This window comes from Phyllobates terribilis, unplaced genomic scaffold, assembly GCF_046119375.1.
Source record: "Phyllobates terribilis strain yellow unplaced genomic scaffold, ASM4611937v1 Scaffold_4__5_contigs__length_816908805, whole genome shotgun sequence".
Classification (NCBI taxonomy): Eukaryota; Metazoa; Chordata; class Amphibia; order Anura; family Dendrobatidae; genus Phyllobates; species Phyllobates terribilis.
In genome coordinates this window covers 59,260,194-59,280,277 of record NW_027362764.1, presented here as the reverse complement: position 1 = coordinate 59,280,277, position 20,084 = coordinate 59,260,194, and the positions used below count along the sequence as shown (strand labels likewise).

The following is a 20,084-nucleotide window of genomic DNA, read 5'->3' as shown; positions in this document are numbered from 1 at the left end:
CTCAAACATAAAGGAGCTTTGGGCAGTAGAGAGATCCCTCATAGGCTTCCTTCCTCACATTCAGGGTCACCACGTCCAGGTCAGGTCCGACAACCGGACATCAGTAGCCTATGTGAATCATCAGGGGGGAACAAGATCATGCTCTCTGATGGCTGTGGCAGACAGAATCCTTCATCGGGCAGAGCGACACCTCCCATCCCTCAGTGCCCTTAACATAAAGGGGGTAGAAAATGTAAAGGCAGATTTTCTCAGCCGCCATACCCTAAGAGCTTAAACCCGGAGGTCTTCCAAAAGATTGTCCAGTTATGGGGGCAGCCGGACATAGATCTGTTCGCCACAAGAGCAAACAGGAAGGTAGACAGATTCTGTTCCTTAAATCCAGCAGAAAGTCCCCATGCCGTGGATGCCCTCCAGATCCCTTGGAAGTTCAGGAAGGCCTATGCCTTTCCCCCGTTAGTAATGGTTCCAGTAGTGGTGAGGAAGATTCGGGAGGAAGGCGCAAGGGTAATTCTTATAGCCCCTTTTTGGCCCAAGAGGCCTTGGTTCTCCCTGCTCCGACTAATGTCGGTTTCAGATCCCTGGGTTCTACCAGAGAGGCCGGACCTTCTCATTCAGGGACCAGTATTCCACGCCCAAGCCAGAGGTTTCCATCTTGCGGCGTGGAATTCGAGAGGTCACTACTAAGTAACAAGGGGTTTTCACCAGGGTTAGTCTCTACCTTGCTGGGTAGTAGGAAACCAATAACGACAAAAATTTCTAACAGAGTCTGGAGTAAATTCCTAGAATTTTTAGATACCCCATTATCAGACAAGCCTCCAATCAGGGGAATCCTGGAGTTTCTGCAAAAGGGGTGCAACCTAGGTCTAGCCACGGGGACTCTTAAAGTTCAGGTGTCGGCTTTGGGGGCGCTCTATAATTGTAACTTGGCTGGGAACAGGTGGGTCTCGAGGTTTATCAAGTCCTGTGCCAGAGCCAAACCGGTTCGGTCCCTAAGAGTTCCTTCCTGGGACCTGAATTTGGTCTTGAACGCACTTAACAGTGATCCGTTCGAACCCCTACAGGATGTCTCTCCAAAGATCCTCACCCTTAAAACCATCATCGTAGAGGCCTTAACGTCTGCTTGTAGGGTGGGTGACCTGCAGGCCCTTTCGGTTAATCCACCCTACACACAAATTTATGATGATAGGGTCACCTTGCGTCCAGATCCAGCATACCTTCCCAAAGTGGTATCTAGATTTCACTGTAACCAGGAGATTGTACTACCCTCGTTTTGCAGCAATCCTAAAAACCCAGGGGAAGTTAGATTCCATAACCTAGATGTTAGAAGATCACTACTACAGTACATTAACATGACTAGTGTATGGAGGAAGGACCATTCCTTGTTCCTGGCCTTTCAGGGGAATAGGAAAGGTCACGGGGTGTCCAAGGGTACCATTTCTAGGTGGCTTAGGGAGGCCGTTTGTCTAGCATATACGTCCACAGGAGTTCTGGCCCCGGACAATGTCAGGGCTCATTCCACCAGAGCCGTCGCAACCTCCTGGGCGGAAAGGGCAGACGTCTCAATCAATCAGATATGTAGAGCTGCTACTTGGTCTACACCATCCACCTTCTTTAAACACTATCGGTTGGATCTGTCCTCCTCTGACCTTACCTTTGGGAGAAGGGTACTTCAGGCGGTGGTCCCTCCTTAGGGTGCTCATAATTCTCCAAAATTCTCTCCACGTGTGCTGTCATGGGTGAGGGGAAAACACCAAGGTTACTTACCGGTAGCCGGTTTTTCCTGAGCCCATGACAGCACCCGTAGTTTTCCCTCCCTATTTTTTCTGTTTCTCACACCCTGGTGTGCACTGTTTTGGGTGTTATATACAGTATATGTATATATATTGTAGGTGTTGGTTATATGCCTAACCTCTTTGGGAGGTCCTCTCAATGCTCTGTAAGCAACTGAAGCGAGGGAGAGGTACCGCCCTTTTATTTCAGACCGTTTCCTGTCCTTGGTGGGGCGGATCCCTCTCTCCAGGTGTGCTGTCATGGGCTCATGAAAAAACGGCTACCGGTAAGTAACCTTTGGTGTTTTCTATGCAAAGTTTTTCAGGGTGCGTTGTCGGGCGGTCTATGGATATTTATATTTCTGGAGTATTCCCAGTGCATATAGCTAGCAAAAAAATAAAGACTGTGTCTGAACAGAGACTAAGATTGAGACCCATGGCTGGTGACTGGCCGCATGTCCTCTCAACTCCGGACGCTTTGTCCTTGCAGCTTCTGGCCGCACCTTAAATCCGGCGTTGTATATCCAGATTTTTGTTCCGTCTTAAGACTTAATAGAGGGAGAACATTAGGAAATCCTTGTGAATAATGTACGGATTTGTCTTACTATTTAGTCAGCGACGCCCCCATCCCATTCAACATGTAGCGGAATGAAGGGGCTAAACTGCAATACCAGACTCGGCCACATATCTTGGTGTCACTGTTTAAGGTTCTCCAAGATCCTATCCCAATATGTAGTAGGTGTAATAATATTGGCAAATAACTCGAGTTACAAACTGTCACTATATGAGTGTTCATAACCATGGATACCTAAAGTACTGCAATGCCCTGCACATGGGGTAAGTGACATGGCAAATCTGAAGAACTATACTAAATTTCTAATTGGAGGGATTTGCTAATATTATTACTACACCTACCACATATTGAGATATGATTTTGGAGATGGGAATACCCCTTTAAGGAAAGGGGGCTCAATGTTCCATCCTCGGGACGGAGACGAACCAGACCAGGCTGTTCGTGTAAAACATTAAAACTCTTTGAAGGTTCTCCATCACCTCTCCTGAAAAAAAAAAAAGGGGGAGACCTCCTAAGTTCCTAGAAGAATTGGCAAATTTCCAAGGCGCCTGTGAAACCTCCCTGACTGCAGATTATCTGACAGGTCATAGATATTCTGGATTACTGGACGGTCATAAAATGCGCAAGTGGATATCAGATTATGGGAATTTCTGGCCTTTTGGGGTTTAATCCAAAAATCTGTCTCGTTTTGACACCCCTGCACATCTCAATCTGCCTGTCACACTTGCTATAATTGCATATGCAAATCAGGAGCTTTAATCATTCCTGCAATCATTTTTATTTCAAACCCATCAATGATACATTACGACGATACGGAGCCGCAATAATGAGGTTTTAAGATTACGTTCCCTTAGTGTAATATTCCTTTTTTTTTTTTTTTTTCTTTTTACATCCGCCCTTTAAATTGCTGCTCCGCACCGTACTATCAGGACGCCGTCCTCCAAATGAATCCTATCACACCACTCGCAAATTAATTGGATGAACAGAGAAGGACTTTACTGGTGGGGAAAAGTGGTGGTTTTATGAGGCCGGCAACATCCCGCAAGTCGACACGGAATTGCATTTTAGGTTGAAATAACCTATTTGTCACAAAATGATTTGCTGGCCCTTTGAGTCTCCGCGGCATTTCATAGGTAGAAGTTTACTCCGCACAGTATATCTCACTTTCCTCCGTTACTTGACCATGAACGATCCAAGAAATAAAACTTTATTCCTCCGGGCTCGTTATGCTTTTTTTTAGATACAGACAACTTTTACATTCAGGAAATGCGCTCATCAGTGTGGAAAAAGGTGAAATTATTCCAATTGGTATTCCAATTTTAGCTAATATTTTTTTCCAGATTTTTTTTGCTTTAGTCCCACTAGTCCCCATTATTTCTCTATTGCGCCGTACAGTATTAGTCCATTCATTTTACACACAGCCTACAATGCTACGGTGCTGACAGGGCCTCAAATCCAAGACAAACTCAAGAGCCATTTTTAGGCTGTGGCCAAACATCAGCCCCCTCTGATCGCAGGAGCTCTGATGGTCTTGCTCCTCCAAGGGGGTGGTACTCTATCAGCAACTTCACAATTGCTGGACCATGCCCCTCCATTGATTGACAGAGGAAGAACGTGGAAAAAGGACCTACTTACTAGTGATTGGACTTTAAAGCTAAAACCCCCTTAAGTGCTACAACTGCAACTGACCCCCTCATCTAAGGGGGTTCAACTGCCCGGATCAGAGTTGGCTCCAAGCCCGGCCATAACAGCGCAGTGTCATCCGTATACTGACCCTCACGACCACTGCTGATGGCACAGGCTCATCTCCTGCACCTTCCCAGTCACTGCACCGTGACTGGGGATTACTCTTCAGCAATTTTTTGTAAAATCACTGAATATTCCTCTAACAACCAAAGTACGAAAGAGAAACTCATGAAAAGATAGTATCCATGCTTTTCTTAGAAATTTGCCTTCTCCAGTTCCTCTGTTTTATACCTCCTGTAAATTTATGAATAAATTGTAAAGATGAACAAATCAGAAATACTTACAGGATTCCCACTACCTGCGGTGTCTGAGCAGTTGGTGGCCACCGCAACATTATGTTGCAGCACTATGCAGTAATAATGTCGAGGTGGGGGGTTACTAATCAGGAGATGGGGGGCACAGTAGAAGGTTTGATCTGGCAGCCATGGACTACTGATGTGGCTTCTAGACTCCATTGGATAGATTTGCATTGTTCAGATTTGCATTGGATAGAACTGAATTGGTCAGGTTTCCATTGCATAGAATTACATTGTTCACATTTTCAATTGATGTGCATTGTTCAGATTTCCATTGGATAGATATCCATTGGTAAGATAGAACTGCACTGGGCAGATTTGCACCGGCCACATTTCCATTGGGCAGATTTGCACCGGCCACATTTCCATTGGGCAGATTTGCACCGGCCACATTTCCATTGGGCAGATTTGCACCGGCCACATTTCCATTGGGCAGATTTGCACCGGCCACATTTCCATTGGGCAGATGATTAGCACCGGGCAGATTACCTTTGGGCAGGTTTGCATTTTTCTGTTGGACCTCTTTGGTCTTATACGCTAGATGCAATAAGTAGAGTTATTTCCCGGCAGCGCTGTTCGGCCGTCTCTTTGCTCTTCATCTTCCTCTCCTTCGCTCTCCCTGCCATTGTGTAAATCTCCGTCTTTTCACCTTCATGTTCGTCCCCTCCATCTTTTGATTGTAATTGGGGTGACGCAGTTCATGGAGGCGCTGGAGCGGTGTTGAGGTAGACGTGTTGCAGGTTATACATTGCAGTCATTGATCTACGTCCTTTTATCTTTCTCTCGATCCAAAAGGTGTCTCAAGTGTTTCCCCCAAAGACCCAACACCTGAAATAAGCACACATAATCCTGGTCTCGTCTTGTGTGACAGAGGGGCCCCCAGACACCGGGCAGGGCCCCCGGCCATGGACACTTGTAGCTATATTTTGTTTGTGAGTGAGTTTTGAGAAATAAAACTTCAAAAACCCAAAAGTGAAAATAACAAAAAAACACAGAACCTGCGTATGACCCCACTGAAAGGGAACACGACCATACCGAGCCCCATCCAGAAATGTTCCTGCCCTAGAGAGCACCGATGTAATACAAGCCGGATCCTCATCTGTAACAATTTACAAATTGTGTTTTTAATTTTTATTTATTTTTTTACAGAAAGAACGAAAGGACCATAAAACATAATGAAATCCGAAAGAAATATGGTAAGATTATTTTTCTCAATTGAAGATTTTGTCATCTTTTTTTTTTTAAGCTATTTTCACCCTCCATGTTTAACTCTGTGATGTAAAATGATGGGATTCTTACAAGTTATTTCATCAAAAGCCAAATGTACAGATGAAGTGTCTGTCAATATTGCAATTTCCACATTGACCACTAGAGCAGACACAAGCGTCTTACCTTCTGCTGCCCACTTGTCAGCTTTGCTGTGTAGACTGGAGCTGAATGAGCAGAGAGCAGGCAATAAAATGACAGCTTTATTGCACTTTCATGCTGACCACCAGAGCAGACACAAGCAGCTTACACTTCTTACCTTCTGCTGCCCACTTGTCAGCTTTGCTGTGTAGACTGGAGCTGAATGAGCAGAGAGCAGGCAATAAAATGACAGCTTTATTGCACTTTCATGCTGACCACCAGAGCAGACACAAGCAGCTTACACTTCTTACCTTCTGCTGCCCACTTGTCAGCTTTGCTGTGTAGACTGGGGCTGAATGAGCAAGGAACAGGCAATACAAAGACAGCTTAATTGCACTGTTGGAGGCTAAGATGAAACCGGACTACTCCTCAGTCACTCCCTGGCCTCCCCTTTTTTTGTTTAGCTGTCTTAAAGGGCAACTCCAAAATCTCACTGAGTAAAGCTCATCTGTCCCAGTATTTGTGCCTGGTGGAGTTGGACAAAGAGTCACAGGGCTCTGGTCCAGCAGCCATATCAGAAGTCTCTTGCCGCTGGTCTGGAGCCCTGCGCACCTCCTTGGTGCCTCTTCTGATTAGTAGGTCCTGCGCTACATCAGAAGTTTAATGCATGACACACACATGATGTCACATCAGGCCTACAAGTCAGTGATGACGCCACAGGTAGCAGGAGGTTTGCCGGGCTCTGGTCCGACGGCCACAGACTACCGATGTGGCCACTGGACCGGGGTCATGCAAATCTTTTTTGCTCAACTCTAGTATCTGCTAATCTTATTTTCCAATTTGTTTTATAATCATGAAATACTTGGATTTATGGTGGGCTGATGCTTATACACAGGAGCCAATCAGAAGAAGTAGAGCTGCAGTTTAAAGCAAGGTATACAGACCGAGTAGCAGGTGGATTACAGACTACTACAGATTACGCAGCTTGGCCGGGTTGTAGTTTATATAATTTTTTATATTATTGTTCTTTCTCTGTAGTATCATCCTCGTCGTCTTGCGCAGTTGCGGGTCCTCTGCATGTGACGGTTCTTCTGTGCAGGTTATTTACTTTGGAAGATAATGATCTTCACAATCTGACGACCTTTCCTCTGTCATCTCTGGAACATGAGCGCGAAATGTAAAACCGCTGCTGAGCGGAGATAACGGGACTTGTTTATTAGGTTAGGGAGGGGGAATAATCACCTTCCTGTTTCTAAGATGTCGCTGCCCTTTATTATGTCTTTAGAATAACAATAGATATTTTATCTCTGAGAGAAATGTTATAGATTATTACAGTCTGGAGGAAATCACCTCTGACATGCAAGCGACAGGGGAGCTGCGTACAGAACCTTATCTGTGTGTACAGTGTCATTATCCCGTCATAACTCCCACATCCTCTGAGATGTCTCTGCGCATCTTGTCCCAGTCTATACAGCTCCTCAGAGGCCTAATCTGCTGCTCCATCCCTTTTACAGTCTGCAGGTAGTGATGGAGGAAAGCCCGCCCTGCATGGATTACCGGGGAGCTGCGTACAGAACCATACCTGTTTGTATAGTGTCATTATCCCGTCATAACTCCCACATCCTCTAATAAAGAGATTCCTCCGATCATCCTGTCCCAGTCTATACAGCTCCTCAGAGGCCTAATCTGCTTCTCCATCCCTTTTACAGTCTGCAGATAGTAATGGAAGAAAACGCGTCCTAAATGAGTGACCGGGGAGCTGCGTACAGAACCATATGTCTGTACAATGTCATTATCTTGTCATAACTCCCATGTCCTCTGATGAGATGTCTCTGCGCATCTTGTCCCAGTCTATACAGCTCTTCTGCTGCTCCATCCCTTTTACCATGACTTGCCCTGCTTGTTCTGATTGCCTTCTGTGTCTACGCACCAGCCCATCACAAACTTGTCACATCCCTTACATTAAATGGTTTTGGCTGATGTCTACGGCTCTGGGGTGGTCTACCCGGCACCCAAAACCCATGGTCACCTTCAGCGTTATGTCGGCTCTCCTGACATATTCTCAAGCATTTTTCTTTTTTCATCCAAGTCTTGGTGTTCCTCTGTTATTCCTCCTGGAAACAAATGAATAAACTCATAGCTGGTATCACCATTTTCGTTGGCAATATGGCCCTACAAAACTGCCGGGTTAGTGACGCCCAGTCGTTGATGGCTGCTTATTTCCAGGAGGAGCAATAGAGGAATGGCACAGAGTTTTAAGAAAAAAATTGCTCCAGAATTCTTATTATTTCTTGGGGAATGCAAGTATTTTCCAGATGTCAGAAGAGTGGAAATGTCCTATTTAACAAATGCCCCGGTCAGTACTTCATAAATCCCGTCGTAGGCATTTTTATATAATCCGGTGTCCCCCAGTACAAAGACGGAGTCTCGGGTTGAAGTTTAATCCCTCCAGCGTGTGATAAACGTTTTGCAGACGAGCTTAATGTCTGCGCCGTGTAATCTTTCTGCGGTGTTAGCGGAGACCACGTCGGGGAGCAGCGGGGCCTTTACGCGCAGCCTATTGAAGTTTATTGCCGGATTTGTTTTCCCTACTCCGGTTCATTTTCGGTTACTTTTTTTTTTTTTTTTTTTCCCCCGAAAACGACGGCTGGATATAATGAATAATTTCCATTTATGCAGATGGGAATTGTGCAGGATGCAACATTGTTCTTCTGGAGGCTCTCGTCCTCCATGTCCAACTTAATTCACATTTTAATAAGGATGAGTGACAGAACGAGAAGAGATTTATTAACTCGGGCTCAGAAGATTAGACTACAAAATGTCAGCTCAGGCTCGTCTGTTGGGGATACGCTAATATGTATGCCGGATTTCTTTTTTTTTTTTCCCTCTCCCATTTGCCCCATCCAGCTTTTCTCATATAATTCGGATGATAATTATATATTGAGATTGTCTGGCATAGAGAGGGAAAGTGACACTGGGGAGGATTGATACTTCCTTTAAAGTTTCTTCTTATAGGGATAACTCCTTTTTCTCCCCAAAAGACCCACAACCCCACGCTAACATACCGTGCTCTCGCCACTCCTTCGTTTCACTGCCCAGGTCCCACTCTGGCCTTCCTCTTTCGGCTGAGATGACGTGTACAGTCACCAGTGTGGCCAGTAATTAGCTGCAGTGGTCTAAAAAAAATCCCTGCCAGAAGTGGAAGCAAGGAGATCTGCAGGGAGATAGGGGCAGTACAGGACCCTCAACAGCAGCAACTAGAGCTAGCTCCGATAGCTGCTGTTAACCATTTAGATGCTGCAGCAATTAAACGGTTCTGAAGTGCATACACACCTATCCCCCACGTGACTCAATTCCTGTGTGTTGAAGTATTACCATGGCAGCCGTGGGCCTACTAATGGCTACCATCACCACCAATTTGGTCCTCCTAATATTGCCCTGCTTGTGGCCAAGCTTCATAGAAAATTGTTAAATTGGTTGTCCAGGTTTGGAAGGAAAGTCGTTCTGTGACTGCAGACTTCGAAATTCTCACTGCACTCTGTCAGGATTCTCTGATGCTGGCACCTAGAGCAGGTGGTCACGTGACCATAAGTATGCAATTTGCATACATGTAGTCACGTGCCGACTAGACGTGCTCAGTCTCACTCCATCCACTTGTATTAAGCACGTCTAGTCAGAATGTGGCCAGAAACCACATGACCGCCTGCTCTCGCTGCTGACACTGGAGAATCCTGACAGCATGCAGTGCGCGTGATATGAGCAATCATGAGCCTGTAGTCACGTAGAATGACTGCAGACTTTCATCCCAAACTTGGACAACCCCTTTAAAAATCTTCCATGATGCCAGGTCATAGACTGGACATTATTAATAGGAAATTGGTGGTGACGCTAGCCATCAGAAGACCCCCGGCTGCCATGCTAATATAGCAACACCCTGTGATTGCGTCGCATGAACGTGCATGCACTTGAGAACCGTTTAATTGCTGCTTTCAGAGACTTACTACAGCATCTAAATGGTTAAACACCTGCGATTGGAGATAGCTCTAGTCGCTGCTGTCAGAGGTCCTATGTTGGAAAGGGGGTTAAAATGGACTTAAAGGGTTTTCTAGTTTATAAAATCTTTTTTGTATACCGTATTAGGTAAGTGTTAGTAACATACTGGAGGGGTGTCCTCTGTTCTGGATTCTCATCCAATGGTTACCACCAGAAGCTAGGTTTGACCCCTACTGAGACCTGTAATAAAAGGGCTGTGAAAAGGAAGTGAGAGGGTCGTGTGGCAGCTCCGACACAGGCCTGGATCAAGAGTGTTGCTCTGTTTTTGCTATTATCCAACATAATTTCTTGTTTTGTTTTGTTTTTTTTTGTTTTTTTTAAATCACTAATGAATAAAAATAATCTCCGCTCATTCATCTGATCCGTGAAACAATCTATTATCTAAATATAACTGAGATTTTTTACTTCCCTTGGTGAAGTCAACTGGTAAAAATTTCCCTTCGACCCTTTTTGCACTTTGCCAATTACTCAATATAAAGAATTGCCGCATGGTCGATGACAACCGCTTCTGCCGGGAACTCGAGAGCAAAGCAATTTTTAAAATGTCAGGTGCGGGAGGGGTGGTGGGGTCTCGAGCCGCGGATGATACAAAAGAGAGTGAACTTTAAACAAACGGCTTCATCTGTACAAATAGCGGTGAAGGTCTGTTTGTGTGTTCTCATAAAGCCTGGATCCCAAGGCAAACACCAGGGACGTAGAAATAATTACTGCCGCACCTGTTACTACCACTCACGCAGTATTATTACACTAACACATCCCCAAGATGGAAGACACTGCACCAGGATTTAAAGTGACTATCCACCTTCAAAAACAATACTATTCCTCTAAATAGGACACATTTCACATTTCTGTGCTGATTAGTTTCTTATATCTTATTAGGCTACCTGCAGCTACCACTGGATGGAGCTCAGGAGTTTGCTGCATACAGTCATAAATTGAACTCCTTTTATAACCTTCAGAGCTCCCCCTAGTGGTGGCTGCAGGTAGTGAACATCTTTTCTTTTAAACCTATGTCTATGCAGGGGATTTGAAGCTTTGGATCAGAAAAAATAGAACTTTTTAAAGATATTAAAACTGTTTTCCAGCTAATAAAAAAAAAAAAAAAAAAAATTTAAAAAGATCGGTTAAAAATAAAAATCACTAGGTAAGAACAGGTGACTGATGCAGCCAGTGATTAACTGCAGGGGCATTTGTGATGAGTCGAGGATAAGCACAGACAAGTGGGAACTGGGTGAGTGATGGTACGGGGGCTGCCGGGGATTGGTTAGAATACTTTTGAGTAGCGGGAAATGTCCTTTAAGAATTTAAGAAATTATTTCACAAAGAATATTGGACAGAAAAACAAGATGGTGCTAAAAGATGAACATTGGGTTTTCCCCGGTTTGAAGAATATTGCTTTTGAACAAGAAATGGCGTAAAATCAGAAAATGATCATTACTCACCAATACATCTGCTGCCGCCCTGGTGGTCTCCAGTGGTCCTGCATGCTCATCGTTTACGTAATCACTTCAACTAATCACTGGGAACCCTAGGAGATGTCCTAGTTATTTTTAAGGGTCCAAACTCTGGGACCTCCACAGATTCTGAGAATGAAGGGGGCTGCAGATTAAAAGGGGGTGGCTGACGTCCTCTGCACAGGAGAAGGAATTGCATGCAGACGGATTCATTCACCAGCATTGTTGCCCATTGATTTTCAGGATCGTGGGAGTCCCAGGGGTTGGACCTCCACCGATCATACACGATGCGATATGGAAGTACCCCTTAAAATCTAGATAGGTAATGTGGCACCATACCGTTTTGTTTTTTTGGGGGGGGGGTTGTTAAAGGTGAACTGTTTATTCCCTTCTCAGACATTTTTGTAGATTGAAAAATCTTGTGTCTCCATGGTAACAGACAACAAACAAACCTGTTGTAGTCGGATTTTGCTGTCATTCTTCCTCGCATCTGTTCCCTACGTTTTGTTAAGAAGCCCTCTTTTGTAAGCCTTGGATCACACCTAAAGTACAAGGGATTTTTATTTATTTTTTTTACCAAACTTTTGGATTATAGCCGTAAAGATGGACCTCCGAAAGAGGCCGCTGGTTGTATAATGTCCGATACAGCCTGCGGCTTGTGGCGGCATAGATCGTGGGTGCAGAACCCATTATAACTTGTAATGTGAACCCGTCCTCCTGCTGCTCACAACACTTATGGGTCAGGGGGTGAAAGTAGGAAGCCGTAAAGGTTCCTTGAAACAATCGCTCCCGACAAGGATTTATGGGCGATTTGTGGAGCGCTCAGTCACTGGCAGCAGAACGAGCAGGAAGCCATTAATATGGATCTGTCTGTGGCGTTGCCTACCTGTGACCTTCCGCACAGCAGATACTACAGCCTGCAATTCTAAAACTTTATGTACTAAATCTGAAACTTTTTTTTTTTGTGTATGCAGCTCCACTGTAGACCTATGTGTGTCCTTAGTCACAGAATACAAACAAATCCTACGTGTAGTCTAACCCCAAAAATAGGATTAATGTGGTTATCCCACGGGATAGGGGAGATATACAGTACAGACCAAAAGTTTGGACACACCTTCTCATTTAAAGATTTTTCTGTATTTTCTTGACTATGAAAATTGTACATTTACACTGAAGGCATCAAAACTATGAATTACACATGTGGAATTATATACTTAACAAAAAAGTGTGAAACAACTGAAAATATGTCTTATATTCTAGGTTCTTCAAAGTAGCCACCTTTTGCTTTGATGACTGCTTTGCACACTCTTGGCATTCTCTTGATGAGCTTCACGAGGTAGTCACCAGAAATGGTCTTCCAACAATCTTGAAGGAGTTCCCAGAGATGCTTAGCACTTGTTGGCCCTTTTGCCTTCACTCTGCGGTCCAGCTCACCCCAAACCATCTCGATTGGGTTCAGGTCTGGTGACTGTGGAGGCCAGGTCATCTGGCGTAGCACCCCATCACTCTCCTTCTTGGTCAAATAGCCCTTACACAGCCTGGAGGTGTGTTTGGGGTCATTGTCCTGTTGAAAAATAAATGATGGTCCAACTAAACGCAAACCGGATGGAATAGCATGCCGCTGCAAGATGCTGTGGTAGCCATGCTGGTTCAGTATGCCTTCAATTTTGAATAAATCCCCAACAGTGTCACCAGCAAAGCACCCCCACACCATCACACCTCCTCCTCCATGCTTCACGGTGGGAACCAGGCATGTAGAGTCCATCCGTTCACCTTTTCTGCGTCGCACAAAGACACGGTGGATGGAACCAAAGATCTCAAATATGGACTCACAGACCAAAGAACAGATTTCCACTGGTCTAATGTCCATTCCTTGTGTTCTTTAGCCCAAACAAGTCTCTTCTGCTTGTTGTCTGTCCTTAGCAGTGGTTTCCTAGCAGCTATTTTACCATGAAGGCCTGCTGCACAAAGTCTCCTCTTAACAGTTGTTATAGAGATGTGTCTGCTGCTAGAACTCTGTGTGGCATTGACCTGGTCTCTAATCTGAGCTGCTGTTAACCTGAGATTTCTGAGGCTGGTGTCTCGGATAAACTTATCCTCAGAAGCAGAGGTGACTCTTGGTCTTCCTTTCCTGGGGCAGTCCTCATGTGAGCCAGTTTCTTTGTAGCGCTTGATGGTTTTTGCAACTGCACTTGGGGACACTTTCAAAGTTTGCCTAATTTTTTCGGACTGACTGACCTTCATTTCTTAAAGTAATTATGGCCACTCGTTTTTCTTTACTTAGCTGCTTTTTTCTTGCCATAATACAAATTCTAACAGTCTATTCAGTAGGACTATCAGCTGTGTATCCACCAGACTTCTGCACAACACAACTGATGGTCCCAACCCCATTTATAAGGCAAGAAATCCCACTTATTAAACCTGACAGGGCACACCTGTGAAGTGAAAACCATTTCCGGTGACTACCTCTTGAAGCTCATCAAGAGAATGCCAAGAGTGTGCAAAGCAGTCATCAAAGCAAAAGGTGGCTACTTTGAAGAACCTAGAATATAAGACATATTTTCAGTTGTTTCACACTTTTTTGTTAAGTATATAATTCCACATGTGTTAACTCATAGTTTTGATGCCTTCAGTGTGAATGTACAATTTTCATAGTCATGAAAATACAGAAAAATCTTTAAAAGAGAAGTTGTGCCCAAACTTTTGGTCTGTACTGTGTATATAATATATATTATCAACGTTTGTGATATGTAAATATAAATATATATATAAATAAATAAATATATATATACAGTACAGACCAAAAGTTTGGAGACACCTTCTCATTTAAAGATTTTTCTGTATTTTCTTGAATATGAAAATTGTACATTCACACTGAAGGCATCAAAACTATGAGTTAACACATGTGGAATTATATACTTAACAAAAAAGTGTGAAACAACTGAAAATATGTCTTATATTCTAGGTTCTTCAAAGTAGCCACCTTTTGCTTTGATGACTGCTTTGCACACTGTTGGCATTCTCTTGATGAGCTTCAAGAGGTAGTCACCAGAAATGGTCTTCCAACAATCTTGAAGGAGTTCCCAGAGATGCGTAACACTTGTTGGCCCTTTTGCCTTCACTCTGCATTCCAGCTCACCCCAAACCATCTCGATTGGGTTCAGGTCTGGTGACTGTGGAGGCCAAGTCATCTGGCGTAGCACCCCATCACTCTCCTTCTTGGTCAAATAGCCCTTACACAGCCTGGAGGTGTATTAGGTCATTGTCCTGTTGAAAAATAAATGATGGTCCAACTAAACGCAAACCGGATGAAATAGCATGCCGCTGCAAGATGCTGTGGTAGTCATGCTGGTTCAGTATGCCCTCAATTTTGAATAAATCCCCAACAGTGTCACCAGCAAAGAACCCCCACACCATCACACCTCCTCCTCCATGCCTCACGGTGGGAACCAGGCATGTAGAGTCCATCCGTTCACCTTTTCTGCGTCGCACAAAGACACGGTGGTTGGAACCAAAGATCTCAAATTTGGACTCATCAGACCAAAGCACAGATTTCCACTGTACATTCCTTGTGTTCTTTAGCCCAAACAAGTCTCTTCTGCTTGTTGCCTGTCCTTAGCAGTGGTTTCCTAGCAGCTATTTTACCATGAAGGCCTGCTGCACAAAGTCTCCTCTTAACAGTTGTTGACGAGATGTGTCTGCTGCTAGAACTCTGTGTGGCATTGACCTGGTCTCTAATCTGAGCTGCTGTTGACCTGTGATTTCTGAGGCTGGTGACTCGGATAAACTTATCCTCAGAAGCAGAGGTGACTCATGGTCTTCCTTTCCTGGGGCGGTCTTCATGTGAGCCAGTTTCTTTGTAGCGCTTGATGGTTTTTGCAACTGCACTAGGAGACACTTTCAAAGTTTTCCCAATTTTTCGCACTGACTGACCTTCATTTCTTAAAGTAATGATGGCCACTCGTTTTTCTTTACTTAGCTGCTTTTTTCTTGCCATAATACAAATTCTAACAGTCTATTCAGTAGGACTATCAGCTGTGTATCCACCAGACTTCTGCACAACACAACTGATGGTCCCAACCCCATTTATAAGGCAAGAAATCCCACTTATTAAACCTGACAGGGCACACCTGTGAAGTGAAAACCATTTCTGGTGACTACCTCTTGAAGCTCATCAAGAGACTGCCAAGAGTGTGCAAAGCACTCATCAAAGCAAAAGGTGGCTACTTTGAAGAACCTAGACTATAAGACATATTTTCAGTTGTTTCACACTTTTTTGTTAAGTATATAATTCCACATGTGTTAATTCATAGTTTTGATGCCTTCAGTGTGAATGTACAATTTTCATAGTCATGAAAATACAGAAAAATCTTTAAATGAGAAGGTGTGTCCAAACTTTTGGTCTGTACTGTATATATATATATATATATATATATATATAATTTTTTTTTTTTTTCAATAGTAGAAAAATTAACATATGTAGATACATTTTTATATACATGATTTTTTATAAATATATTTTTTTTTTATTATCAAAGATATTTTTAAAGTCACCTTGAAGATGCAGCACTTTGTTGTCTATTCTAAGGTCTGAATATTTTCCTATTCTACATATATCAAGATATGCGACGGTTTCCTGTTATGTTTTATTTATTTTATTTATTTTTTTGTTTTTTTTAAAGGATAACTGTCTCCGAATGTATAAAAAAAAAAATATATATATATATATATATATATATATATATATATATATATATATATATATATATATATATATATATATATATATATATATATATATATATATATATATATATATATATATACACACACACACACACACACAACACACACACACACACACACACACACACACACACACACACACACACACACACTTTTTAACCCTTTGTTGAGTCTCTGGCTGTGATATAAGCTGTATTTCCTAATCCTTTCTGTTTTTGTCTCCTAGGACTTCTTCAGGACATGGATCATCCTTACAGCAAATTTGATAATGAGTAGATTTGGATGAGACTTGTGGATCGGACGCCGTCCTGCCGCATGAGCAAACCCTGTGGACCCCGCACTGACGGCAGATCGTTACCCGAGTGCATGAGGCTCCTGGGGTTTAACGCTGACCATAGACTTAAGTGATCGCTGCCGACGATCGGGTGGTCGGCGATCATTAGGTCCCTGGCCACTAATGTTAGGTCTGACCGCTGGAAATTGATTCTGTTGGTCAGAACATGTATCTGGACTGCTTCTTCTCTGTCATTAACCCTTTGATTAGCAATATTTGCAATGGTGTAAACCATAATTCCCATTGATCTAGATGTCTGCAGCCATTTGCATCCCGGGGCAAATGTTCCCATCTATAGCCAGTATACAGAGAGCCGATCTTCTCTCCTGACGTATCTGCATTCTCTATGTAATTGTTCTGGGGCAGCTTTGTGTCATTCCTCTGTTACTCCTCCTGGAAACTTGATAAAGGGGTGCTACTATACTGCTTTTCCTTACATTGCATGACATTTTCAGTCCCCGTCTAGGGACAAATGCAATTAACAAGAGAAATGGTAGCACCCAGTTGTCAGTTTGGGTTATGCGTTTCCAGGATGAATTACAGAGGAACAATGCATTGTTCTAGAATGGTTTCTGTTTGAAAAGATTTGCATGCCCACTAAAAAAAAAAAGAAAAAAAAAAACTAAAAAACTAAAGCAATGCTCCATACTATTCTTCTGTTATTCCTCCTGCAAATGTATAATTTGACAACAGGGTGCTACCATTATTCTCGCCAGTGCTGAAATAAATGTCAGTCTGTGAACAAGAAGAATGGTAACGGTACATATCACAGTTTTATATACATTTCCAGGAGGAGTAACAGAAAGATGCTCCAAAATTGTAATTGTATAGGCAGACACATCAGGGGGTGATGACCGCTTCTCTTTATCATGCATTTTTTTCATGACTTTTTCTTTTTACCTTGTTTTTTCTTTGTTTTTTCATTTTTTATTTCACTGTAGACGTGACACGTAAATGTGGAGGTGAAATGTTTCCTTTTTTACAGTAGTTTCTTTTTTTTATTGTTTCTTTTTTCTTTTGCGCACTGTAATGTATTCACTGCACTTTGCTGCATGATTGTAGGGATTTAGCACTTCTGGTCTTGAATATAATTTTCGGTTGTTGTCACTATTACCACATTTTTGTAAGGTTCATTTCAGTGGGTCGGCAAAGGTTACAAAATAGATTCCGATCCACTTTTCCCCCTTCACGCCAGAGACGGATCCACTCTTGTCCACGGGCTGTGTCTAATATTGCAGCTCAGCCCTGGTTCAGTGAATACCTGCTATACCTGACATAACCTGCGGACAAGAGGGGCGCTGTTTCTAGATAACTGGGATCTGATTGTTACGTAAAGGTAATGTGTCATCAGAAAACGCCCTTTTATTTAAATTAGATTTTTATGTTAAATGTAATTTTAAAACAGTTTTGATGTTTTTTTATAATCACCATCTACATTTTTTTTTTTTAAATATATCAGTATTCACACCGGCCACTAGGAGTAATTTAGGACTCCTAATTCCTGTTGGGCACATGGACATTAGCAAGAGACTGACTCTATTTGCATAGAAGTATAGATTAGGCTGGCTTTAATGTCAGAAAAGGTTATTGGAGGGGGAGGAGGTGAGCTGTGATATCACCTATTGTGAATGGTGGATCCTGTGTTATCTACTGGATATAGATGTGTCATCAGTTATTGTACAGGAGGAGGAGGTGAGCTGTGACATCACCACCTATTGTGAATGGTGGATCCTGTGTTATATACTGTATATAGAGGTGCTATCAGTCATTGTACAGGAGGAGGAGGTGAGCTGTGACATCACCTATTGTGAATGGTGGATTCTGTGTTATCTACTGTATATAGAGGTGTTATCAGTCATTGTACAGGAGGAGGCGGTGAGCTGTGACATCACCTATTGTGAATGGTGGATCCTGTGTTATCTACTGTATATAGAGGTGTTATCAGTCATTGTACAAGAGGACGAGGAGGTGAGCTGTGACGTCGCCTATTGTGACCGCTATATGTGTTTCAAGGCTTACATTTCTTGATTGGTGCAGACGACTTTCCAGCAGTCTCATGATCATCACAGGCAGGATTTCAATGACTGATAACTAGTGATGAGCGCAAGTGCCTAAGCATTGAAACACATCTAGTGGTCAAGGTGAAAATTGCAAGATTTCTATTTTTTTTAGTGACGTAGAAAACTGAAAATAAAAAATTCTGAATAAAAAAAAAAAATACTTTTCACATAAAAACCTGAGCTAAACAATCGGCCACTTTCTGATAACACATTACTTGATGTTAAGGGTAAGTTTAATTTATCCTTCAGTTGTGAGTCCGACTCGGCTCTGCTACGTCGTTACGGGTCCCTGTGTATCGCCCTATATTATTGAGTGTCTCGATTATTACTTACGAGGCAGTCGCTCTTATGACACCACTCTCTATATTGTACCACCACGTATTGCACTTGATTCCGTCTCACTCCGTAAATCATTGTTTTGTTTTCATTTTAGTATTTTTTTTTTTTTTTGCATTGTGTAATTCTATTAAAGATAAAGAAGTGAACCCCTAATTCCACATTTGTACGAACCCGCAATATGCGTCCATGGAGCAAGATACTTGCTGCACCATTGCAAACACATTCACGTACTGTTGTGTCCAAGGTGGGGGAATATTCTCAATCTGCTAAAGGGGGAAAGGGGGTGGCATTGTATTGTTTAAATGGGCTGTCCAGGGTATAAAAAAAAAAAAATGTTTTTAAAAGGGATCAGATTAGATAAAAAAATATATATATTATTATCTTTTAAAGGAAGTCTATCACCCTCAAAACACAATTTAAAGTACTTTTAGATGACTTGGCCCCTATAATCTCACACCTGCAGTATAGATTTCCCTTCTTTAATTATACAAAAAAAAGTTGTTTGTTTTTTTTGCATTTGTAAACTGCAGCCAGGAGAGAGGGATGAGAGAGGGATGAGAGAGGGATGAGAGAGGGATGAGAGAGGGATGAGAGAGGGGACAGTGTGTGCTCTCATCCCACTCTCCTGTCTGTAGCGCCCGTTCGCTGCAAACAGGATCACACAGTAATGAGCGCATGCTGCAGAAAGGAAGAATCCCTGACAGCCCCCCCCCCCCATACTGAGACTAGGTGCACACGCATTTGCTGGGCTCCTGCAGTGTCTGTGTGATTGAGGGGGAAGAACGGTGCACTTGGCCACGCCAGGGGTGCGCTTGGCCACGCCAGGGGTGCACTGAGGGTTCCTCATTTACAATTTTCTGAAATCTATGCTAAATCTGAGTTTTATAGAGGCTAAACCCCCTATAGGATTGTATAAATCTGAGTTTTGGGGGTGACACTCCCTTTTTATTTAAGCCTTTTCAAAAAAAAAATTATACTATGGAAAACCCCATTTAATACATTTTATTTACTGTCCATTATTTAATTTAAAGGGGTTTTCCATGATCAAGAGATCACGCATTAGGTTGTTTTTTTTTTTCTAGATCACAGTGGTCTCATAAAGGTTTGACTTCTGGCACAATCTGCAGCTGACCTGCAATACCATATACAACCTGTAGACCAGAAAGGCGCAATTTCTGTAAAAAATCATGGAATTTATGCCCTTGCCAGGATGTCTCCGGAAGCCTCCCCGCCTTTCGTACCACTTACATTTCTGGTCACACGTTTTTATAAGGATTGCTGCTTATCAGATGCATCTGTAGAGGAGATTAGAGCTGCGCAGAGCGACCTTGCCCAAGGAGTTTCATCAGACGCCTCTTCCCTCCTT

The 20,084-nt window shown here is 42.9% G+C and overlaps 1 protein-coding gene across 2 annotated transcripts in view; it reads left to right on the top strand.

The window, feature by feature from the left end:
* Window positions 1–18,871, top strand: part of PTTG1IP2 (PTTG1IP family member 2) — a 58,963-nt gene extending 40,092 nt beyond the window's left edge. For both annotated transcript variants that reach the window (XM_073677407.1, XM_073677406.1), the window contains exons 6-7: window positions 5,535–5,581; window positions 16,212–18,871. In XM_073677407.1, the coding sequence (XP_073533508.1) occupies window positions 5,535–5,581; window positions 16,212–16,261 (97 nt within the window). In that variant the 3' untranslated portion in view covers window positions 16,262–18,871. The remainder of the gene's footprint in view (window positions 1–5,534; window positions 5,582–16,211) is intronic.
* Window positions 18,872–20,084: the final 1,213 nt, after the last annotated feature.